At 43.0% G+C, this 22710-nt stretch overlaps 1 protein-coding gene across 2 annotated transcripts in view; it reads left to right on the top strand.

Annotated features, from left to right (window-relative positions):
- The window catches only part of ACSL3 (acyl-CoA synthetase long chain family member 3), a 59846-nt gene extending 40539 nt beyond the window's left edge, over nt 1-19307 (top strand). For both annotated transcript variants that reach the window (XM_045854206.1, XM_045854198.1), the window contains exons 5-16: nt 335-444; nt 1334-1472; nt 3358-3508; nt 4716-4839; nt 5077-5148; nt 6366-6505; nt 7931-8103; nt 9748-9822; nt 10868-11059; nt 11968-12082; nt 13442-13599; nt 17457-19307. In XM_045854206.1, coding sequence (XP_045710162.1) covers nt 335-444; nt 1334-1472; nt 3358-3508; nt 4716-4839; nt 5077-5148; nt 6366-6505; nt 7931-8103; nt 9748-9822; nt 10868-11059; nt 11968-12082; nt 13442-13599; nt 17457-17614 — 1607 coding nt within the window. In that variant the 3' untranslated portion in view covers nt 17615-19307. The remainder of the gene's footprint in view (nt 1-334; nt 445-1333; nt 1473-3357; nt 3509-4715; nt 4840-5076; nt 5149-6365; nt 6506-7930; nt 8104-9747; nt 9823-10867; nt 11060-11967; nt 12083-13441; nt 13600-17456) is intronic.
- Nucleotides 19308-22710: the final 3403 nt, after the last annotated feature.

Below are 22710 nucleotides of genomic sequence, written 5' to 3'. Positions count from 1 at the left end.
AACAACTAAGATTTCACATTTTAGAAGTTGTATATAATTACTTCCAATATAACAGTCCCACAGAAACATCTGTAGGTAAAACAAAATGAAATTAAACTTTTTTTTATTTTAAAATATTGAGAATCTTGGCGAAAATTAGGGAAGGGTGAGTTGGCACAGTGTTAATTAGTATATTAAAGTAATTTGGGAAAACACAGCACAATTAGATCATAAACTATGTATCTAATGACGTAGGATTCAGTAAGCTCCGTTATTATTCCTGTCCGCTGTCAAAGGCTTTGCTTACCTTTAGCACACCCATGTGAGTATTTGACTTGCCCTTCTTTCCCTACAGTCGTTACTTTGTACGCGACTCTAGGAGGTCCTGCAATTGTCCATGGATTGAATGAAACAGAGGTGACGAACATCATCACTAGTAAAGAACTCTTGCAAACAAAGTTGAAGGTGAGGACTGGAGGTTTTTGTTTTTTTTTTTTAAACTGTCCCATACTTTAGAATTTTCAGTGTCATGAGCTCTATTATTGATACTTAGTTCTTTTATGATCTTTAACATCCTTGATGTCTTTGTAAACTTATGGGACTATCATAATTTTATTCCTTTAGAAAAGAGAAAGTAGATCTCATATATATATATATATATATATGTATGTATAACTAGTGCAGGGAGTCAACAGATTAATTGTTAATAGGCCCATATCTAAGGTGAAGGGATTATAACTTTATTGTGCGCAACCATTTTCAAGTCTATTTTTAATAAACTTGTAAATTTGACAGGTTATTTTTAAACTAGTAACTTTATTTCTGAAGCATCGAGACTATGAGTTTTCAGGATTTTTTTTAATGGGAAAAAGAGAGACTTCATGAAACTACAGGGAAAATAGGTTTCTTTAATTTCTAGACATCTACCTGTGAAAACAGTAATTTCTGATGTTTTCTTTTTTTTGAAACACACAAATCTGTGAGTGCATTCCGTCCCCTTCCCCTCCTGTGTCTTTATTAGCCCCTCATTCCCTGAGGGAGTTTGGCTTCCCTGCAGTTCAGGCAGCCTGTGCTTACGTGCCTGTTCGTGAGAAAGGAACTTGGTCGATTAAGGCTTCACCAGAGGGCAGGGATACCAGCAGTGAATCTAATGCTGTGAAACTGTCATTGACATTTCAGACCAGTATTTCTCTCTCTGAAAAAGGGGGAAAGCCTCTGTGCTCCTTTCCCCCTTTTTTGAGGAAAGAAACTAGTAATTCCCCTAATATGGTGAACTGCTTTTCTTGTGTCCCGGACCGTTTGCTAAGCTGTGTCATGGAGAATAGTGACCGTGACGAACACTGTGTCTCTCCAGGATATCGTCTCTCTGGTCCCCCGCCTGCGGCACATCATCACGGTTGATGGCAAGCCGCCCACCTGGACCGAGTTCCCCAAGGGCGTCATCGTGCACACCATGGCCGCAGTGCAGGCGCTGGGAGCCAAGGCGAGCGCGGGTAGGTGGCAGCGCCCCGGGCCCTGGGTGTTCTGCAGTGACCCTGTTCTCCAGGGTTGTTTCTCCACCTTCGCTCTGGGAGGTTCTCAAGAGAGGTTTAGGAAACAGGCAGACGTTAATTTACGAACGTTCTAACAGCAGTATTTATTTGAAATTACTTTAAAACACGTTTTACTTTATACAGTTTTTCCGTTTCAAAAAAGGGTAAATTTTTCTGATAGTTTTGGATGGTTTTAAGTTAGTTTTATAAATAATGGCATGAAACTTGTCCTGTGAATTATCTGTGAGTATTAAAAGATAGCTGATCCCTCCTTTTACTCCCTGTTCCAACTGCACCTCTTCCGGGGGGTGCATCTTTTTACCTCCCAGCGAGCGAGCACACCTGGGCACGGCGACTGTAGAAGTCCCTCCTCTCACATCAGCGTCAGAAAATGTTAGTGAGCGCCCTGGCGTTTGGGGGTATCTCAGAGAGCTGCTGGGGTGCTGTGGTTGTGTTTCCTTTCTAGTTGGAAGTTAGTGATTAGTTCATTGTAAGCATTGGCTTGGCTCTGGATTGGGGTTATGCTGGCAGTCATTCTGGGTAGATGGAGTTTTAGGTGCTGGTGGGACATTCAGAGGTGGATGTCTAGTGGGCAGTGGCCTGTCTGGACAAGTCCAGTACTCTGGACTTAAGTTTGGAGTTGAGATTTAGAAGCCAGAAGAAGTTTTCTTTTTTCTCTTTTTTCCACCAAGGTTGTAGACCCTCCCACTTTTCTTTGAGGCTTATAGCCACAGCCCCCAGAGGTTACAACATCTGCTTGCTGTCAGCACCTCTCTTTAAATTGCTGCGACAAACAGCTTAGGGGCTGGCAGCTGGGTTTTCATTTCAGCTGTGGAGTAGGCGAGGTCACCCACAGAGAACGGTGCATTTGGATGCCACCCAGGACCGGGTGGAGGGTAGGGAAGGAACTGTGTGTCGGTGAGGTGTGCTGGAGGAATCAGACGACATGGGGACTGCAGGTCCGTCTGACTCGGCACATCTCACTGCCGAGACCGCCGTTTCCAAGAAGGGGGGCTGGAGGCGTGAGTGCACGTTAGGAAGGGAGGGCCTGAAGGAGGACCGCTGTGAGGAAGTGTGTCTGGGCAGGTGGGAGAGAGCGGGCTCACCAGGGAATGTGTCTCACGTCTGCCCCCACTCATTTAAGAAGTCCGCAGGTGGGTAGATCCGGTTGCTGGAATAGCTCTTTGTCTTCATGCCTCTTTTCTTCCCTTCCTTAAGTTACGTAGCCATCACAGCCAAAGCAATCCTGCCCAGGATGATGACGATTCCCTGTAGAAAACAGCATTGCTTCCCACCACAAAGCACAGTCCTAAGCCCTTGGCGTGGCCCCGGAGGCTCTGTGTGACGTGGGCCTGGCCGCTGCTCCACCCTCGTCTCCTGCCCCCTCCCCCTCGCTCACTCGTCCCACCGCACTTCCCGCTGCTCCTCACGCCGCGGGCACAGTCATCCTCGGGGGCCTTGGCACGTGCCTGTTTTCTGCTTGAAACAGTCTCCCCGTCTCGGGGTTTTCCTGACTCCCTTCCACGCTGTCTTCAGATCTTTACTGAAATATTAACTCCGCAGAAAGGTCTCTCCCGATGTTTCCATCTACACAGCCTCTACTGTATCATCTTCGCACCTTGTCTTGCTTTATTTTTCTTCAGAGCTCTTACTGTACTGTAGATTTATGTGTTTGTCCCAACGGACTAAATGTCCCTTATGTGCGGAGACTTGATCTGTCTGGGTGACCTCTGTGTGATTACAAGGAATAGTTGTTGAATTGAGTTAATAAACAAGTGATTATGAAAAAATTGGTGCTTTGGCTGAATTTCTCAGAAGCATGTGTGTTTTTTTCCCTCCAATACAGAACACAAACCTGAGAGCACCCCAGTGCCCTCGGATGTCGCCGTCATCATGTACACAAGTGGGTCCACGGGGCTGCCCAAGGGGGTCATGATCTCCCACAGCAACATCATTGCCGGGATCACTGGCATGGCGGAGAGGATCCCACGCCTGGGGTAGGTCGTTGTGCATGAATAGCAGCGCTTGCGACATTTAGTCACGAATGGTTGAATTAGTCCTGCAGAGTCTGTTTATCATAGGCATTTCCTTTAAAAAAAAAAAGGACATTGAAATTAGAAGATAGTCATAGTCGTGAAGTTTTACAATACAGTTTATACGTATTGTTGACAGTTAACTTTTTTACTTTAAAAGTGTAACTTTTAACTGTGGTCATTTTTATACCCAAATATGTTACAGTTCAGGAGGGCAAAGCGCTTACTCTGTCCAGTCAACGTTCATGGAGGTTCTGAAGACAGATTCCCGTAGTGGTGGGCGGGGGAGGGCGCACACTGCCGCGGGAAGACGGGGTGGGGGTGGGGGGCCAGATGGGCTGCGAGGGGCTGACTGCGAAGGACTCGTTCCCAGAGATGGCGTCAGCTCGCTGACGACTGGCCAGGGCAGCGGCGGGGTATTTTTGGAGCCCTGTGCACAGAAGTTACACACACACGCGCGCACACTAGTTTCTGTGGAATTGAGTTTGGCGGTGGGGAGGGGAATTTCTGTTAGGCATGCATCCTTTTCAGAAAAGAATTAAGAGCAACACTTTCCTTCTTGTTTGCCTCAGTTGCCCTTCCTAGTTCGGAGAGGGGGCAGTTCTTGAAATTTTGAATATATACTTTCAGACACACACCCATATACATTTTCTTATGTAAGGCATCATTTATTATATATAATTTAATGCAGCTCTCAGGACAGGAATCTCTTCTGTAAAATTCCTGGAAGACTGTGGATTCTGTTTGAACTCTGTGTGGTAGCCCAATAGCATTAGAGAGCATTTTCTCCTGGGATTTCTTCTGTCCTTCTCAAGAAGAACCCTTTCATTTCCTTACCCATATCTTTTATTTCTTCTGCCTCGCGCCTCGCCTCTGCAGCACTTAGAATTGATCAGTGAGTGCCCTCCAGTAGGACTGGACACAGAGCAACTTACCTACAGTGTCTGCCTCCTCGGTTTCAGGTTGAGCTGGACTTTTTTCCTCTGACACCCCCAGTGTCAGTCGGTCCCTCTGTCTCTGTCGCTCTCCTCTCACACACACCACCGCCTCGGGCAGAGTCACATGAATGCCCAAGGGCCCTTCCCGTGCCTTCTCGGGCTTGGTCCCGCTGCTGCCACGTGCAGCAGAGAGCGCTCCTGACAGCTGCTTCTGCTCTTCCCCTGTCTTTCAGAGAGGACGACGTTTACATTGGATACTTGCCTCTGGCGCACGTTTTAGAGTTGAGTGCTGAGCTCGTTTGCCTTTCTCACGGATGTCGCATTGGCTACTCTTCACCCCAGACGTTAGCAGATCAGGTAAATGAAATGGTGCAACCTGTGAGACTAAAAAACCATAATCACTTTTAACACATTTTCCCCATCAGTTTGTCAGTATGTTTTGAAGATGACAGTTAATTATCTTAAAATAATCACTTGCCTTTTAATTGTTTTATAGAAGTAAATTAAAGTGATGAATTTATAATATGCTTTTTTTATTCCACTGAGTTTTTAAAATAAGGGTCACTTTATATAGATCACTTTTTCTCTCCATAGTCTTCAAAAATAAAGAAGGGAAGCAAGGGGGATACAGCCATGCTGAAGCCCACACTGATGGCCGCGGTGCCGGTAAGCACTGACCCCAGTTAACACTGCGTTCCCGGGGAGGGAGGGCCGCCGCAGAGCGCAGTGCATGTGGGAGGGACGCTGTGGCCACGGGGGTTCCCGCAGGGTCAGTTTCTACTGGGTTTCTGTGTTGCTTCACGCTCTACGGATTTATTCAGTATTGTTTTACCTTTTTTTTTTTTTTAATTTTCAGCCTCTGTGTGCATTATATTCTCAACTGTTTCCTCTAAAGAGCTTTTTGTTCAAATTATTTTCGTGCAGTTCGTTTGCTATTAGTAGAAACCTGAAGCTCAGCAAGAGATAGGAGAGCGGGTCTAAGAGCAGCATCTTCTTCTCAGCAGAGTGCAGTTACCTCCTGAGTCCTCAGGGCACGTCTGGCCTAGGCACCAAAAAGGGGGAAGAGCAGTCAGTGCCACTTTGATGACCTGCGCACCCTTGTGTGACGCCGGGTGTGGGGAGGGCCCCGAGATCGAGAGCAGTGGGGATGAGCCACAGGGGCTTTTGCTTTTTAGAGCAAGTCGTGTGTGGCTTCTGATTTTGTTTGAAAGTGTTGGGAGTTATGATTGGATATCATCTAAGCATAACTACATGGTTATTCCAAAACCAATGTAAATGACCAACAGTTTTAGAATTTCTCTTGGTATGTAGTTTCCTTAGTAGTACCTTATTTTAAATTTTCAGTTCCTGTAAAGTTTATTATTTAAAGTTGTAGAGGAAAAACCATCTGAAGGCATCAGAGTATACTTCGTAGTAGCCACAGGCCAAGTGAGCGACATGCAGTGCAAAGGACATTTTTCCCGGGCGCAGCACTGAGAGACAAACACCCACCAAAACAACCCCAGAGACTGTCGTACTCTGTAACCAAAAACCATTTCATGTAGTTGTCTGTTTATTGATTTAGTGAGTTTAGTTTTAAATTCATAGTGAATGATGGAAAGTAATATAAAAATCTATATTGAAATGACATGTTACTGCCCCAATGTTTTTGTCATTTTTTTTACTACTCATGAGTATTTAGATACATTTTTGCTATTAAAAATTTTTATAGCACCTTCGTTTTTAAACTAATTTTTGGCTGTATTTTAAAAATGTGTTCCTGATAAAATATCTTTTAAAATGTCTCAGTATTGATAGAAATATTAATCTGATGTGACGCTTTTAATAGGTGTAAGGCAGCTGGTAGCATTATTGACTGCATTAACTAATTTTTATACATGTAGGAAATCATGGATCGAATCTACAAAAATGTCATGAATAAAGTGAATGAAATGAGTGGTTTTCAACGTAACCTGTTTATCCTGGCCTATAATTACAAAATGGAACAGATTTCGAAAGGACGGAGCACTCCGCTGTGTGACCGGTAGGTCAGGGCTGTCCCCCTCGGCCGTGTAGTCATTCTATTCATGTTAGTAGCCCTGTTAATGGAGGTAGTTGTAGGAAACAAGTTTATTTTAAAAAGTCAGAGGAACTCTTTAAAAAACCCATCTTGCATAAGAATATGAGCAGTTTAGCATGGGCTGAGAACCAAAGCATCGCAGGTTCGATTCCCAGTCAGGCCCCCAGCAACCTCACATTGATGTTTCTCTCTCTCTCTCTCTCTCTCTCTCTCTCTCTCTCCCTCTCTCTCTCTCCCTCTCTCTCTCTCTCTCCCTCCCTCTCTCCCTCTCTTCCCTCTCTAAAAATAAATAAATAAAATCTTTAAAGAAAAAAAGAATGTGAGCAATTTAAAAATTATTGCCATTTTAGTTGAAAAAATTTGCACTTAAAATTTTACTTGATTTAATAGTGTGCTTACATTTTATATGGACATGTATGTGATTTTAATTATTTTGAGTAATAGTTTCTCTTTGCTTTTAGACTTATTTCATATGACTATAAAGTGGCAATCAAGTATGATTAAAAGTCTTCTGTTTAAACACCTATTTTTTGTTTTTGTAGTACTAATAGAGTTAAGTAGATTTAATTATAAAATAGTTAGAATTTAAAAAATGAAAGTATGGCATTCAGATTATTTTTTCTGGGAATATTAATAGATGGTAGTTTTCAAATGCTTCATTTTATTTAAAACTTTATACATTTTTCCCTACCTTCTAGTTATCGCTTTAATGAGATCTATAACCTATTTTGTAAAACTTTTAATATATATATTTTTAATGATTGCCATTTGGTCTTTGCCTTTTTCAAAATCACTTAACAAAAAAATCCTTCTTTTGATCAAGGTAGTGAGTAAACTTTTTTTATTAGTATATTTTCAGAAACGTTTCAATTCAATATTTGAAGTTTTTAATTCACCAGACAATTTGTAAATAGTAAACATACTGGAACTTGAATTAGTGAAATTTTTTTGAAAGTTAGACTGCTGTGTAGAAATTTGTACATACTTCTAATGAAGTAAGCTAAAGCAAACAGTTAATTTGCTTTCAATGCTCAGTTTTATAAAGACATAATAGGGTTATTCAGTGTTAATATGTATGTATTATAATGATGTAAAAGAAATTGCTGTGCCCATTAGTAAGGGTTTTCCATTATTATGTAATATTAATCCAGACAATTTTGAATTCAGCTACTAGTTGAAAACTTTTTAAGAGAAGATCATATATTCTTTACTTGGTTGAACTTTTAAAAATTAAGGCTTAAGTAGTGGGTCAAGAGAATCTCTTGAATTGGGTGTGTGGCCTTGGCTAAGTCACTAAATACCAGAACTAGGAGATCAAATGGTTTGGGAAATCCCATTCAGCTTTACAACCCTGTGATTCTCTGATTATTTATTTATTTATTTTTTTAGATTTATTTTCCAGAAAGTTCGAGGCTTGCTGGGTGGGAATATTCGGCTCCTGCTGTGTGGGGGTGCTCCGCTTTCTGCAGCCACACAGCGCTTCATGAATATCTGTTTCTGCTGTTCCGTCGGCCAGGGCTACGGGCTCACTGAATCTGCTGGTGCTGGGACAATCACAGAAGGTCGGTGTCGCCCAAGCGGAGTGTCCAGCCGTGGCTGGGTCACCTTTTTGCACTTTTTGGGGTGGGTGGTTTTCTACAAATATATAGGGGGACGGGGGTTGAGATACTTGTCCGGCACAATAATGGTAAATTCCATATCCTGTGATTACTTGTGTAAGGTTTTTAGAATGTATTAAGTAATTAAGTATGTCCAACAGTAATTCATCTAGAGGAGTGTTTCATATTAAATTAGGTAATATTAAAAAACTAATTAGCATTCTGGAAAAGGAATTTTAGTAAAAAGTAGTGGCTGTATTGTATACATTTGTTACATCAGTTACTAAGTTCTGTTTAGGTAGAAAATTAATGTGTTTAGTTTGTGTATTACATCTCGCATTCAGAAATGCTTCTTGGGGGAGGGGAGGGGTTGTTTGCGGAAGTGTGGAGACAGAAAGTATAGAGGGAGGGGGGTCTGGGCAGCACCGTTTTCAGAGCCTGCGTGATGACGTGGTCGGGGATGTGATCTGCTCCCCGGGAGGTTCCAGGTGAATCAGACAGCACTCATGTGCCTCTTCTGTGGGACGAAGTTACTTTGCTTTCTAGCCCTAGGAAAAGCTGTGTTTCTACTCTGTATTTTCTAGATACCGACAGACGATAAACCCCTTCATGGCTGAGTTTTTCTTACTTGCCTTGAGTGCCTCTGTGTATGTTCTGAGGCATTACTCCTGTATTTTTCTGTTTTCAGTTATGTTCTCCATATTTTATATATTTTTGGAAGCTACTTCTAAGTTTTGTTTTGTAGGAAATAAACAAGTAGTCTTTAAGTACGTGCATATATGGTTCCTTTTTTCCTGAGGATCTTAATTTCTTCTGTATTTAAGATTCTCTTTGAAAGTGTAATTAATCCGTTACAGTTTGTTGTAACTAGATAGAACTCTCTACAGTGTTAAGTAGTGGCGTTGTGTTTCTGATACTTAAACGGCCTTTGAAGGAGGAACAATGCAGCAGTAATTTATAACGCTGGGTTCTTCTCCCAGGTTCGTGGACATTAGCCATCTTCATCTCCAGCCTGGTCTTTGAGCCCTCGAGGCGGGAATTTAAATAGGGCAGGACAGGATAACTGATGTGAGGGAGCTTCCTGGGTCTCACGTGGAAATAGTGACACGTGGGAGAAAGTTGGAGAGCCCATTTCTACTGCAGAGTTCCGTGTCTGATAGTGGAATTAAGTGCAAACCATGCTGCCCCATCATTTTGTAAGACGGGGGCAAGAAACTCATGGACCAGGCAGGTACTTAATTGAGAGGAGCAGGCCCTGTTGTGAGGGAATGCGATGGGCGCGGAGCCTGGGGAGCTGGAGCGGCAGGCCTGTCCATCTAATGAGGACTCCAGTTGTTGCTGAGCTGGGAAGGGGGTTCCTGGAGATTCCACCCGTGTGTGTAAAATGGCTTGCTGTTTTCAGTGTCTGTAATCAAATCAGATTAAAAGCAAAACAAAAGAAAAACTCAGGTGGGCCACGCAGCCTGTGGCTCACCAGTTTGTGACTTCTGCTTTTAAGGATTCTCTGGGGATGTCTAAGATTTAGGATAAATTACTGTTTTTGGTAATTTAGAAAAATGAAGCAGTTTATTACCTGCTGTAATCAGAGACTTCTCTTCTGCACCGTAGTGTGGGACTACAACACCGGCAGAGTGGGCGCACCGCTGGTCTGCTGTGAAATCAAATTAAAGAACTGGGAGGAAGGTAACGGCATTCCAACCACAGCCATGATGTGTCTGGTATTAAGTTACAAAATTAGCGCTGTGCTTCATCTTCTTCTTTGTTTTAAAATGTAAAATACAACTTCTCCTTCTGGTCCCTTACAATGCATATATTTTATCTAGAGCCATATGAATGCATTTACATTGCTTGTTTCAAAGATGATTGTGAAGAATTACAATTGTTTTTATTTTGTTTATTATTTTACTAAAAAAAGTACAAGTAAGTAAATTATGTCAGTCAGTTAGGAATTATAACTTTTATTTTGTAGAGGCAAATTTGTAAAATTTATTCTATGAAACTAAAGATTTTTAGTTCTGTCTTTTTCCTGAGGGCCTCAACCAAGAATTAACAGAAGGAAATTTTTATTGTAATTTCATAAAAACCTATTGTTATATGCCACTTAAACACTGATTACTCTTAAATTTTATTTTGTCTTATTAACATGTACATGTTACCAGTGATTTGTTTGAATGCCCTTTCCTTTCATGCATAGGAGAGATTCTAAGGCTCAGATACAGTTTTTCAGCTGTGAGCAGAATTAGTGAAAATATTTAATAAATTTAAACTTGGACTATTCTGAAATTATCTGTTAAGAATAAATCTTTTAAATATATAGTAATCTGATTTTTAGACTTATTGTTCATTTACTAAATAGATGATTTAATGCTTTTATTAGTTCTATTAGTATAATATTTAAGAATCTCTACAGAAATCTTAAAGGAGTTTACTTGTGAAGTATGTAATTATTTTATATGATAGATGTTGGGTTTTTGAGTGGAATTTATTTTTTAAATGGTAGTTTAAAAGCATAAATTCTGTGGTTAAGTAACTGGAGTTTTGTACCTGGTTTTATTTTGATGAGCTTTGTTAATTTACAGCATCTGCCTTATTTCCTTTGGGAAACTAGAATCGGATTGAAATTAGGTTCCCTGTTTAGGAACTAACAGTTTCAAATTTTCACATGATGTGTATAGGGCATATAGGGATAAAAAATGCTGGATTAACTCTAAGTTATTCTGTTTATTAGGTGGATACTTTAATACGGATAAACCGCATCCCAGGGGTGAAATCCTTATTGGTGGCCAGAACGTGACCATGGGGTACTACAAAAACGAAGCAAAAACAAAAGCTGACTTCTTTGAAGACAAAAACGGGCAGAGGTGGCTCTGCACTGGAGACATTGGAGAGTTTGACCCCGATGGGTGTTTAAAGATTATCGGTGAGCCAGCTGATGTTTTCTTTTGAACGTGGGTGTTCCTGACATCGTTTAATAGAAGGGGTGCTGCGTATTTAGAGAGGCTGTTTAGTAACGTCCGAATCTCTGTTCGTGTGATGTCGTTTTGGCTCATTGAGCCATCCCCGGAATATAAAAGTTTACAGTGGGGACAGTGCAGAGTTGTGGGCACAGCAGATTTACGAGGTCTCGAACTCTGTTCCACAGCGGTGGCGTTTGCACTTACTCCTGGCTAAGCCTCAAAGAGTCATATTCTTTTTTTTTTTTTTAAGATTTTATTCTTAAAAGAATAAAAAAATAAAAAAATAAAATCTGATTCACCTTCCTCCTTCCTTCTGGTCATTGCTCTCTTCTGTGCTGCCGTGGTTTGCTAGTTCGTGGCCTGTGTCTGCAGCTCTGCTCTGCCAGCCTTGGTGCACTTGACCATTGCTCAGTCTTCCCCCAAGACTCGGCTCTGGCCTCGCTTGTAGGAATTCTTTCCAAAACAGCAAGTTGAGAGTCTTAACACTTAGCACTACCCTAGTGTATTGAAGCTAGGCGGTTTCGCATCATGCATCTCTCCGGGTGGAATGTGATCTCACTGGTGGCACTGAGTGTATTCTTTACCTTCCTGGATAACGTGTACCAGGAACATACCTGTTGAGAAGAACGTAACTAAAGCTCTGCTGGGGGTGGGGGGTCCCTTAATCAGAAGCTAATTAAAAAAAAAGAATTTATATAATACTATCAAAATTAAGGCTTAATTGTATTATGTACTTATAATTTTAGCATAACTATTACAGCGATCTCAGTTGATGGCAGATTGCTTAGAGAATGCCAATATTTCTGTGTATCAAAGGTGTTATTAACGTTGTCCTCTAATGTCGTCCCTTCCCGGCCTTTGTCTTGCACAGATCGTAAAAAGGACCTTGTAAAGCTTCAGGCAGGAGAATATGTGTCCCTTGGGAAAGTAGAGGCGGCTTTGAAGAATCTTCCATTAATAGACAACATTTGTGCATATGCAAACAGGTAGGAAAGTGGAATTCATGCAACTTTTACTTAAACCATTTAGTGTGCTATCAATAGCATTTCCTTCCTATATGGGTCTTCTTTGGGACGTTGTACTAAGAACTGTTCCTTCTTACCTGTTGTCTCATTACAGCCATGAACTGATTCTTCCCTTGTCATGCTTCTCCCCCTGCCCCCCAACTTCCTGTGTGGGCTTTCTGCTTTCTGTCTCACCGCAGTGCCCTCTGCAGCTGGGGGGTGGGGGGTGAAGACAGGAAAGCCCTCCTTCCTGCTGCCTTGGTAGCCCTGGCTGCCTGCCCTCTCTCTGCCCAGGAGGCTTCCCAGAACCCGTCCCGAGGAAGCTCGAGTCAAGAAAGAAGTTGGGTTGCGGGGAGGGTCCCTGCTCTCAAACGGAGCCTGCTTGGGACCCTGGCTGGGGCCAAGGGCTTTTTCCTTAAGCTGTTCAGCCCGTGATGACTTAGAGGCAGCTGGGAAGGGGTGTTTAAAGTTAAAATCCCAGAAATGCATTCTTGGAAAGTGAGTTAGAATTTTAGATTGGAGCTCTGATACCTTTTCCCAGCAGTCCTGCGTGGGATGGAGCTGTCCTCCGGGGCTGCTGGTCAGATGTGTCGTGGCCAGTCCAGCAACCTCACTGCAGCGGTTGACGTGATAATTATTCGGGAAAAGTAGGCCCTGCCTTCAGAAGAACCGATTTAGAAACAGACTTGGAGGTGCAGCCCCAGTTACAGATTGATTACATTTGTGTGTGTAAATGATTCGGCCCTTTAATGACATTTTTGTTAGTGATGCCACAGTCCTGGATTTTACAAACTGTGATGTTAACCAGACGGCCCTTCCCTTCCTGCCGCCGCTGCATCTGGAGGCTCCTGCCTTCAGCGGCAGCCCAGCTCCTCCTCTGACACAGATTCTCATGGGGACAAAAGAAGAAAACCAGTACGGTCCCGTTGCTTTGGTTTGCTGCCAGATTTCTTTAGATACAACTTTTTATATTAGCTTTTATTTCTGTTTAACCTGTTGAAATGAATTACCGATTTTTTTAAAGATGAGTTTTCTGATATTTGTGATTTTCTTTTTAAAAATGTGTGCATGACACTATTCCTGTGCATATTCGAAATTGATCATGGGGTGTCAGATCCAGGTTTATTTAGCAGTGAAGTCTGCCAGAGCATCGGGAGATGTGCTGTGAGTCAGACAGCAGCGTGGCTGCTGCGCGGACTCGGTGGGCCACGACCCAGCCTGCCTCCCGCGTTCTCTGTACAGCCGTGCAGGGCTGGCTGCTGAGATGTCGGTGCGATTAGAACTGCAGCTAACCGGTGTGCCTTTCAGTCCCGTCCCTGAGTTGCCCTTTGTCCGTTTCAGCTACCATTCTTACGTCATTGGATTTGTTGTGCCAAACCAAAAGGAGCTGACAGAACTGGCTCGAAAGAAGGGACTTCAGGGCACGTGGGAGGAGCTGTGCAACAGCTGTGAGATGGAAAATGAGGTACTCAAAGTGCTGTCGGAAGCTGCTGTTTCAGGTGAGCGGCTCCTACACTGATTCTGGGAACTGAGGTGGGAAGAGAGTGCGTAAACGTATTTGTCCTGTCGTGTCACAGGGCTTAGGTTACATGGTTTCCCTCTGAGAAAGCAGTCGTGTTTCCCTGCCATTAGTGGAAGAACATTCCAGTCCCCCGTCGAGCCCTGCCACAGGACACGCGGGTCACGGAGTGCTCCCACCTCTGTGGCTGCCGCCTTCTGGGCTGGCCCCTTCTCTCTGTTTCTCCGCTGTTTCCGAGACCCTGCTCGGCGGGCCGGCCGCCCCAGCCCTCACGTCGGCCGTGGTTCTTGCCTGCACTCTCTGTACTGCTGGTGGCCTGGGGGCTGCTTGTACTGACGTGTCCTGTGCCGGCTTCGGGGTTTGGGGAAGGGGGGCGAGGAGACGAGAGTAACGTGTTGGTGTAGTAAAAACCTTCTGAGTCACCAGCGTTAAGGATAATACAGGTACGGCCTTTTGTTCTCCTCTGGTATGTTACTCAAGTGTGTGAGGAATGAAATTGCACTTAACCCGATGGCATCATTGTTCTGACCCTTTATTTCAGCAGTAATATTTGTTAGTGTGCCGGCTTGTGGGTCATTTCCAGCAGTTTTAGGAACTTAAAACTTTGGACCAATGCTAAATTGAGTTAATAGATATTCATTAGAAACCAACATAATTTCTAAGAGAACTCTGAAAGGACAATCAAGCATAATTTTAGATTTATATTCTTTTCTGCTTATTATTTTATTTATAAATTAACAGCTTTATTGAGCTGTATTCATATACCAAACAACTCACTGAGTGTGTACTATTTAGGCAGTTTGTCATACATTCATGGAACTGTGCAGCTGTCACTCACCACAGTCAGTTTTCGCATATTGTCATCGCCCCCAAAGAAATCCCGTGTCCCTTCGCCCTCACTCCCCAGCGTACCTCAGAGCCCGGGCCCTTGGCAGCCCCTAATCTGCTTGGTCCCTATGGATTTGCCTACTGGGGCGGTTTTGTGTAAGCAGACTCATACCATACACGATTTCTGTGACCTGTTTCCTTCACTAGCATAACGTTCATCCATGTGTTAGCACTTCCTTCCCTTTTATTGCCGAATGGTGTTTCACCGTGTGGACATGTACATCGCATTTTGTTTATCCATTCACCCTTCCACAGACATTTGGGGTGTTGCACTTTGGGCTGTTACTTACTGAGTGATGAACACTGCTGAACATTCATATACAGCGTTTTGTGTGGGTATGTTTATTTCTCTTGGATAAATACCTAGAGTGGAATTGCTGAGCCTGTGTTATTAACTTTATATTGGGCCTTTTGAGGAACCACCAGGCTATTTTCTAGAATATTTTGTCCCAGATTATTTTCTGAGACGGTCGCACTGTTTTACATTCCCACCAGCGTTGTGTGAGGCTTCAGTTTCCCTGCATTCTTGCCGACCTCTGTCATTGGCCGTCCTTTGCCTCTAGCCATCCTAGTGGGTGTGAAGGGGCACCTCGTTGTGGTTTCGGTTTGTAATTTTCTGGTGCCTAATGGTACTGAGCATCTCTTCATGTACTCACTGCCCATTGTATATAGCTTCTCTGGAGAAACATCTATTCAGATGCTTTGCCCATTTTTAAAAATGAGGTTGTCTTTTTGTTACTGAGTTTTATGAGTTCGTATATATTCTAGATATGAGTCCATAGTCAGATCCATGATTTGTAAATATTTTCTCCTATTCTAGTTTTTACTTTTTTGATGGTGTCCTTTAAGGCACAACAGTTTTAATTTTGATAAGATACAATTTATTTAAAATATTTTTCTTCTGTTGCTCATGCTTTTGGTATCACACCTGAGAAACTGTTGCCTAACCCAAGTCACAAAGCTATCGCCCCTGTGTTTTGTAGTTTGCACTGTTACACTCAGGTCTTTGATCCATTTGGAGTTCATTTGTCTATGTGATGTGAAGAAGGCTTTCAAGTTCATTCTCCCCCCAAACCGCCATCAGTCAGGGTCTACGGGAAGAACCAGTAGGTTCTGTAGAGGAATACTGCGTGGAGCTGGTGTGCGAGATTCTTGGGGCTGGGGTTCCGTGGGGTGGGCTGCGGCGGGGCGGACCGGGCCTCTCGAGCGTGAGCTGAGTGAAGCTCCTGTCACTGTCCGCGGTGGCACTGTTTCGGGCGGGGGTGGGGGTGGGGCTGTGTCTCAGCTCTGCTAAGAGCTTTAACTGACGGAATCAGATCCACGAAGATGATCTAGAACAATTTTCTTCATGTAAAAATAAACTGATTATAGACTTAATTACATCTACAAAACACCTTCTGAGCTACACCTAGATTGGTGTTTAATTGGATAACTGGGAACTCTAGCCCAGCCCAGGTAACATGTCAACCTGACCGACACAGTCCACCCCTTAGGAACTGGGCATCCTTGTCCGCCTCCTGAAACCACAGCTGATTTCCAAGTGAGGGCAGTGGTCAAGTCAGACGTCTGCCTGACGTGGCACAGCGGCCCTGCCTGCGGCGGAGAAGAGGGGTTTGTGCTCTCCCTTTCCGTATTGCGAGAGTTAAATGCTGTGTTGCAGGGTAAACTCATTAGTATGTATTATGATAACGGGGGAAGAGAACAAAATGAGGAAGAAATAGTTGTTATAGCTCTCATTCCTTTGTTTGTTTTTCTAAAACACTGGTTTGGATCATGGCACTGAGTAAGGCCACAGGGGGCAGTGCCAAGCAGTTTGAAATCTAAGACTTACCTGGTCTTTCCACCCTGGCTTCTCCGTCTCCCCCACATCTCAGGGGTGTCAGACCCCTCGCCCCGTAAGTCCTGGGGTCCCAGCTTTGCTGCTTGGCTCGTGGTGGTTTCCTCCTGGACGCCGCTCCTGGCATTCTCTGTCTCTGAATAAAACCTTGCTTGTTGTCTCTGCTTATGTTTTAATGTATTAATAAATCACTTGTCTCTAAGACACTTGAATGTTTCATTAGCACATTATAGACATGCACCTTATTATGGCTGGGTGTTTACCTGTTTTCCCTTGTTAGGTTGTGTGCCACTCGAGAGTAGAAACTATCCGTTTTTGTATTTTTTAAAGACTTTTTAGTCCAGTGCTTTACACGGTGTGTTTCATTCAGTGCTTGTTGAACGAGTGCTGTGACAGTCAGCAGTCTCACCAGGGAGAGGTGTTTCTGCAGAGCCCGAACAGAGCCCTGTTCCCCGTCCTTCCCTCTGCTGGTGAGGTTCTTCCTGTGTCCGCGTCGGGCACACCGCAGCGGGCGAGCACCCTGTCCTTTGTTCTGGTTCAGCGATGGATTCTCTTTAAACTTGACATGTTTCAGTTTCGGGCATGGTTATGCCTTTGTAGTGAATTTAGAGAAAACAAATAGGTGTGAAGTAAAGAGTGACCATTCCTGTCGTCTTCATCCTGCGTCCAGCCCCCAGCGCTTTATACAGTTTATAGTTTGCTGTGCACCCTTCTTGTCCTCCGCATCTAGCTGCATCTAAGTTTATCCAACATTTAAAAAAGGCTTGCCTTTTTTAACCTAACAATGTGTTGCAAAAACTTCACATATCTATACCATGTAGATGTAACTCACTCTTGATGACTGAATTGCATTCCATTTTATGCCCATAGCATAATTTATCTAACTCCTTCTACTGATGGAGTTAAATTCTACATGAATTTAAAGTTTCTTGCTGTTCTTATTCATATATATTTAACTCATATAGCATTCCTGAGGGATAGGTTGCTTGGAAGTAAGAATCTTGGGCAGTGGGCTGTGCATTTTGCTGGGTATTCAAAGACTGTTTGCTAATAACTTCATACATACATTTTTCATGACTTTGCATTTCTGTTTTTTTCCCACACCATCTCAGCAAGCCTGGAAAAGTTTGAAATTCCGGTGAAAATTCGCCTGAGCCCTGAACCGTGGACCCCGGAAACTGGTCTGGTGACAGATGCCTTCAAGCTGAAGCGCAAAGAGCTGAAAACACATTACCAGGCGGACATTGAGCGAATGTACGGAAGAAAATAGTGGTGCCCTTCAGCATCAGCTCGCTGCAGGGAGCTCGGATCAAATAGGAAAATACTTGAAATGCATGTCTCAGACCGTGAGGCGAACTCCATTCCTCATATGAAACCCAAACTGTTGTTTCTCATGACGTCACCACTTCTGACGGACAGGATGAGTAAAATGCTAAGACAGCAAACTCGTGTCTGTCTCTTCTTTCCTCCTCCCCGCAGTCACGGGCCACCTGGACTGCGCCTGTCAGCATGAGGACTCCTCTTCCGAACCGCGCTGGGGAGCAGTGATTTTAAAACCTCAAGTTTTTAAACATGATTTGTATGTTCTGTATAATGTTCAGTTTGTAACTTTTTAAAGTTTGGATGTATAGAGGGATAAATAGGAAATATAAGAATTGGTTATTTGGGGGGCTTTTTTACTCACAGTATTTAAAAATGTAAGGTTATATGTATGATGTGAAATTATGTAAATTTTAAATGCTTATGAATCAAATCACTGTTGAACAAAAGCTCTGTTTCTGTGTAATTATTGTCCTGTATGCATTTGAGAGAAATAAAATACATCCATACTTACGTTTTAAGAAATCGAGACTTTGTGAATATATGCCTGACAGCGTCTTCTTTTATACACTTATTTTTATGATGTGCAAACGAAGTGTGGTTGGTGCCGCATGGAACAAAGTCGCAGTGGAGGGCTGTGAGCTGACAGGAAAGAAGAAAACACAGCAAAGGTAGCGCCAGTGGGCAACTAGCCTCTGGTAGCTCATCATCGAGACACTCAGTCTCATAGTTAGCTGTTGAAACCAGGAAAACATACCAACTTTTAGAGTTGAAAGCAATTCTAAAAGTTAGATGGGGTAGAACTTAAAAAACAAAGGGTAGAAAGTTAGTTAGTCTTTATTCCACTGGTCGTATGTACATTGAGTTGTCTGTATTTATGATACATTAATTATGGAGATGTATTCTATCCCACTCTCTTACTTTTCATCTACATGTTTAACCTATTTCTCTTCCAAGTTAGGATTTTTTTCCGATGGTTCGCACTCGTGTGTGTGTGTGTGTGTGTGTGTGTGTGTGTATTTGTAGCTTATTGGAAAAGCAACTTACCCTTTCTATCCTAAGCTTTCTACACTAGAAAACGAAATAACCTGGAATGCTTCAGATACTAGTATTCTTACTGATTTCCATGAGAACTTAATTTAATTAGATACGTTTTAATTTGTGGATTTTCATGTCCGCGTGCAACTTATTTGTGATTCTAAAGCATTGCTTGTATGATACACAAAGTCTTCTCACGTGCGCTTCTTGTCTACTGTTTGAGCATTAAGAGTGATACTGTACCAACGAAGATGTGTTCAAATCAAGACTTTAAGAAAACATAAGTACCGTGTTTTTATGTCCTGTTGGTTATTTTCTCGATTCTCACTTTTTTAGGCAACAAAAGGTGAAAACCAAGCCGAAACAAAACGTGAACGTGGGTGTGTGCGGGTGGTGGGGGTGTCAAGGGCCCAGGGGTGGTTTCTGGTCGTGTCACGAAAGTCATCTTTAGAGACATTGCACATGGTGTTTTGTCTGGTTTTGAACTTGACTTGTATTCTTTTATATTTGTATTATGTTTTGAATGCTTTTCTCTTCATAGTTTATCATAAAGTTTGGAAAAACTGCCGAGAATTAAAAATATGAAATAAATGAAATGGAAACTATCAGGATGTTGTGACCCGAAAATTAAAACAGGGTGGGTGGTGGTTCTTATGCTTTATATTCAGGGTAATTGTTGGCTCTCAAAACGATTTTTTAAAAGTTGTACTAAGGAAAAGTAAGTTCATTTCTTCAAAGGAGAGAAGTTGGTGACATCACTGAATCAGAATAAAAGTTGTTTCTTCCCAGAAACATCTCATAAGGCTGGTTTAATTTGTATCTAATTCTATTTTAATCGTTGTTTAATAATTTCAGTCCTAAAACATCAGATGCCAGGGGTCAGGTGTCAGGGCAGAATATGAAATGAAGTAGAATCCCTTTTCAAACATTACTTTCTAAACCAAACCCCCTACAGTGACTTGAAAAACAGTATCTTTTAATATTACCCTTTCGAAAAGAAAAAGTTGGTTGATGAAAAAAAAAACCCACACCCAACAACTGTAATTCTATTATAAGAAATACTGCTTTAACTAGCGGGTACTGGAGGAAAACCAGGACTTGGAGTAAAATGGCCATGTGTAATGCACATCAGTACACGGATTGTGGGTGCTGGGAGGATGGTTCTTGAGAACTGTCTGGAAATGCGCTGAGGGAGGAGTTCTTTAACCTTTCCTGTGTGGGTGAGCTCCGCCGTTCACGGCACAGCCTGGAGGCCATCCTCCCCTCCCTTTCCCACGGCTTCACTCCCCGCTAGTGGTGTTTAGCTTCAACTTTGTCAAAAAGTTCTTGCCGATAACTAAACTTTCTAAGTACTACCTTGTTTTTAAGGGACGGGTTTGATAATCCACAATTTCTCTAAAGTTTGCAACTTTTGCAGTGTTTAAAAACATTAACTTGGCATATAACCTTGGGGCTGAAATTCACAAGATTTTGTAGTTTTCAAACTACAATGAGTCCCTGTGATACGACTTTAAAGCTTAAAGGGAACCCGGATGTGTGGGTTCTTTGGTAAAGAAATGCTGTACATCTGTAATGTGTCAAAGGGGGATCCACTTTTCAGCTGTCCCACCGGGCCACTGAAATGGGGGACACTGTACGTAGTGGTGGTTTACTGTGAGTTCCCTTTCAATGTCTTCTTGGAGATTGCTGTTTTCTGCCTGGGGAAGTGTAGAAGCTACATGGTATGGACTGTTTGTAATTTGAATGAAGTTTGAAAAATAAAGATACATGAAAACAATTCTGATATTAAAACTCATATTTTGTCCTAAAAAGGGAAAGGCTCCCTCCACCAAAAAAAAAAAAACAAAACAAAAACAAAAACCCATTCAACCCTCAGCTGACATTCCCGAAATCCTTGTTGAAAAAGGGAGTTTGGGGGAATTTTCTTCCTTGGCCTAGCCATCCAGTTGAAGGGACATTTTTGTATCCCAGAAATTCTGTTCTTACTCTTCATTTCTCAGCCTTTTTCTTAATGTGGCATATTTTGTGCCAATCTTTAATCATTTGTAGGAGAAAGAGTTCTGTGTGATGTCTCAAACCAACCGGAACAACAGTTTTAAGATCTAGCAGCTTCAGCATGGGTTTCTTGTTTTTTTTTTTTTTTTTTCAGTCCTCACCTGAGATCATGCTTTTTGATTTTAGAGACAGGGAATAGGTGAGAAAGAGAAACATCACGCGGTTGCCTCTTTACACCCCCTGACTAGGGACCGAACTCTCAACCTAGGCGTGTGCCCTGACCCAGAGTCAAACCTGTGGCCTTGTGGTGTACGGGATGACCCTCCAACTGAGCCACACCGTCCAGGGCAGTGTGGTTTTTCTCATCATTTGTGCCTCATTTCTCTGACTTGCCTCATTTATTCTAAACATGGGTCGCTCTTCCGACCACACCAAGTACATGTGTAACTTGGGGATGAAGCAGGTCTGTATTGTCACGAACCCCCAACTTCCTATTGGGGGAAAAATGGAGCTGTCAGGAAAACAGCTTGGAAAGATAGTGTCTTTTGATACTGCAAAGTTCCATGTTCTTCATCAAAACAGGAATGAAAAACCTGCCCAGCTTTCTAAATTTTATCCGGAAACTCCTGTGGTGCCAAGTGCCCTTCCTCACCATTAGAGTTAGTCACCCCCGCCCCCCCCCCCCCCCCGGGGCCCTGTTCTGGAACTTGTCACCTCCCCCACCCCCCAGAAATACTCTGCAATCCCACAACGGGGGCTGTTGCTAACCCCTGGATAAGGGGAGAGAACTGCCTTAACAGGAGGCCTGGACGTGGAGCAGGCTCAGTCTGGCTTCCAAGGAGGGCCGGGGCGGGAACTGTTCCTGCAGGAAATGCCCAGCTCTGACCTCGGCAGTGTGCTCTCGGACGCCTGCCTATGTGGTGCTGAGAGGTGGGCCCTGTGACCCTCAGCTGCCCAGCCTTGCTGTGGGGCTGCTGTCCTGGCCGGCCAGGGCACTCTGCTCAGCTTTGGTCCTGACACCATCATCACCAGCCTCTCTGGGTTTGGATGATTTCTGCTTCAAGAGGAATGCCGCAGCCCTGGCTGGTTAGCTCAGTGGATTGAGCTCGGGCTGCGAACCAAAGTGTCGCTGGTTCGATTCCCAGTCAGGGTACATACCTGGGTTGCAGGCCATGACCCCCAGCAACCGCACATTGATGTTTCTCTCTCTTTTTCTCCCTCCCTTCCCTCTCTAAAAAATAAATAAATAAAATCTTAAAAAAAAAAAAAAGGAATGCCGCAAGACTTCCAAGAATTAGAAGTTTCCACCAATGTCAGGAGATTTGGCTGTTTCATAGCTGTGTCACAGGTATTCAGAATCTGTCTGAAACCTCGTCAGATGATCAGCAGCTCACCTCATTTGGGAAAGCAAGGTGTATCGGGCTGAAAAAGCATTTCTGTGTGTGTTGCCCATTAATTCCACTTCTGGGAGTCTAGGAAATCCCCGACAGATGTGGGCTGAGATTCCTTGCACCGAGACCATTGTGAAGTTTTTAGCAACCATCTGTTGGAAACAACCTAAGAGCCCTAATATCTAAACAGTTAAACGCCTCACTCGGTTGATATGTAGGCAACAAATGTGTTTGTACAACTGTTTATGTCATGAGAATGATTTAACATTATGAATTATTGGGGGGAAAAGGTGGGAATCAAAATTGCATAGGCCCTTCAGGTCATGGAGTGTGTGTGTGTGTGTGTGTGCGTGTGTGTGTTGCGTGTCTTTTACAGGGAAAAGCCTGGAAGGGGATGTACTGATGTGGTGATGGTTATGGAATAGAGGCTGACTTTCTTTATAAAGTTCATGCTTTTCTTACACATTATTTTACTCATGACATCACTGCTGTTATAAAAATCCAAATTTAGGAGAGTGAATTATTTAAAGGTTTATTTTCTCACCCTGCCAAAATCAACAACTTTTTAAGAAAATATGACCTTCATATTGTCCCATGTTTTGGTAAAGGAAGAACAGGAAAG

This window comes from Phyllostomus hastatus, unplaced genomic scaffold (assembly GCF_019186645.2).
Source record: "Phyllostomus hastatus isolate PE091 unplaced genomic scaffold, TTU_PhHast_1.1 phas_contig_137, whole genome shotgun sequence".
NCBI lineage: Eukaryota > Metazoa > Chordata > Mammalia > Chiroptera > Phyllostomidae > Phyllostomus > Phyllostomus hastatus.
The sequence above is the reverse complement of the archived record's forward strand: the minus strand, read 5'-3'. Positions and strand labels throughout refer to the sequence as shown.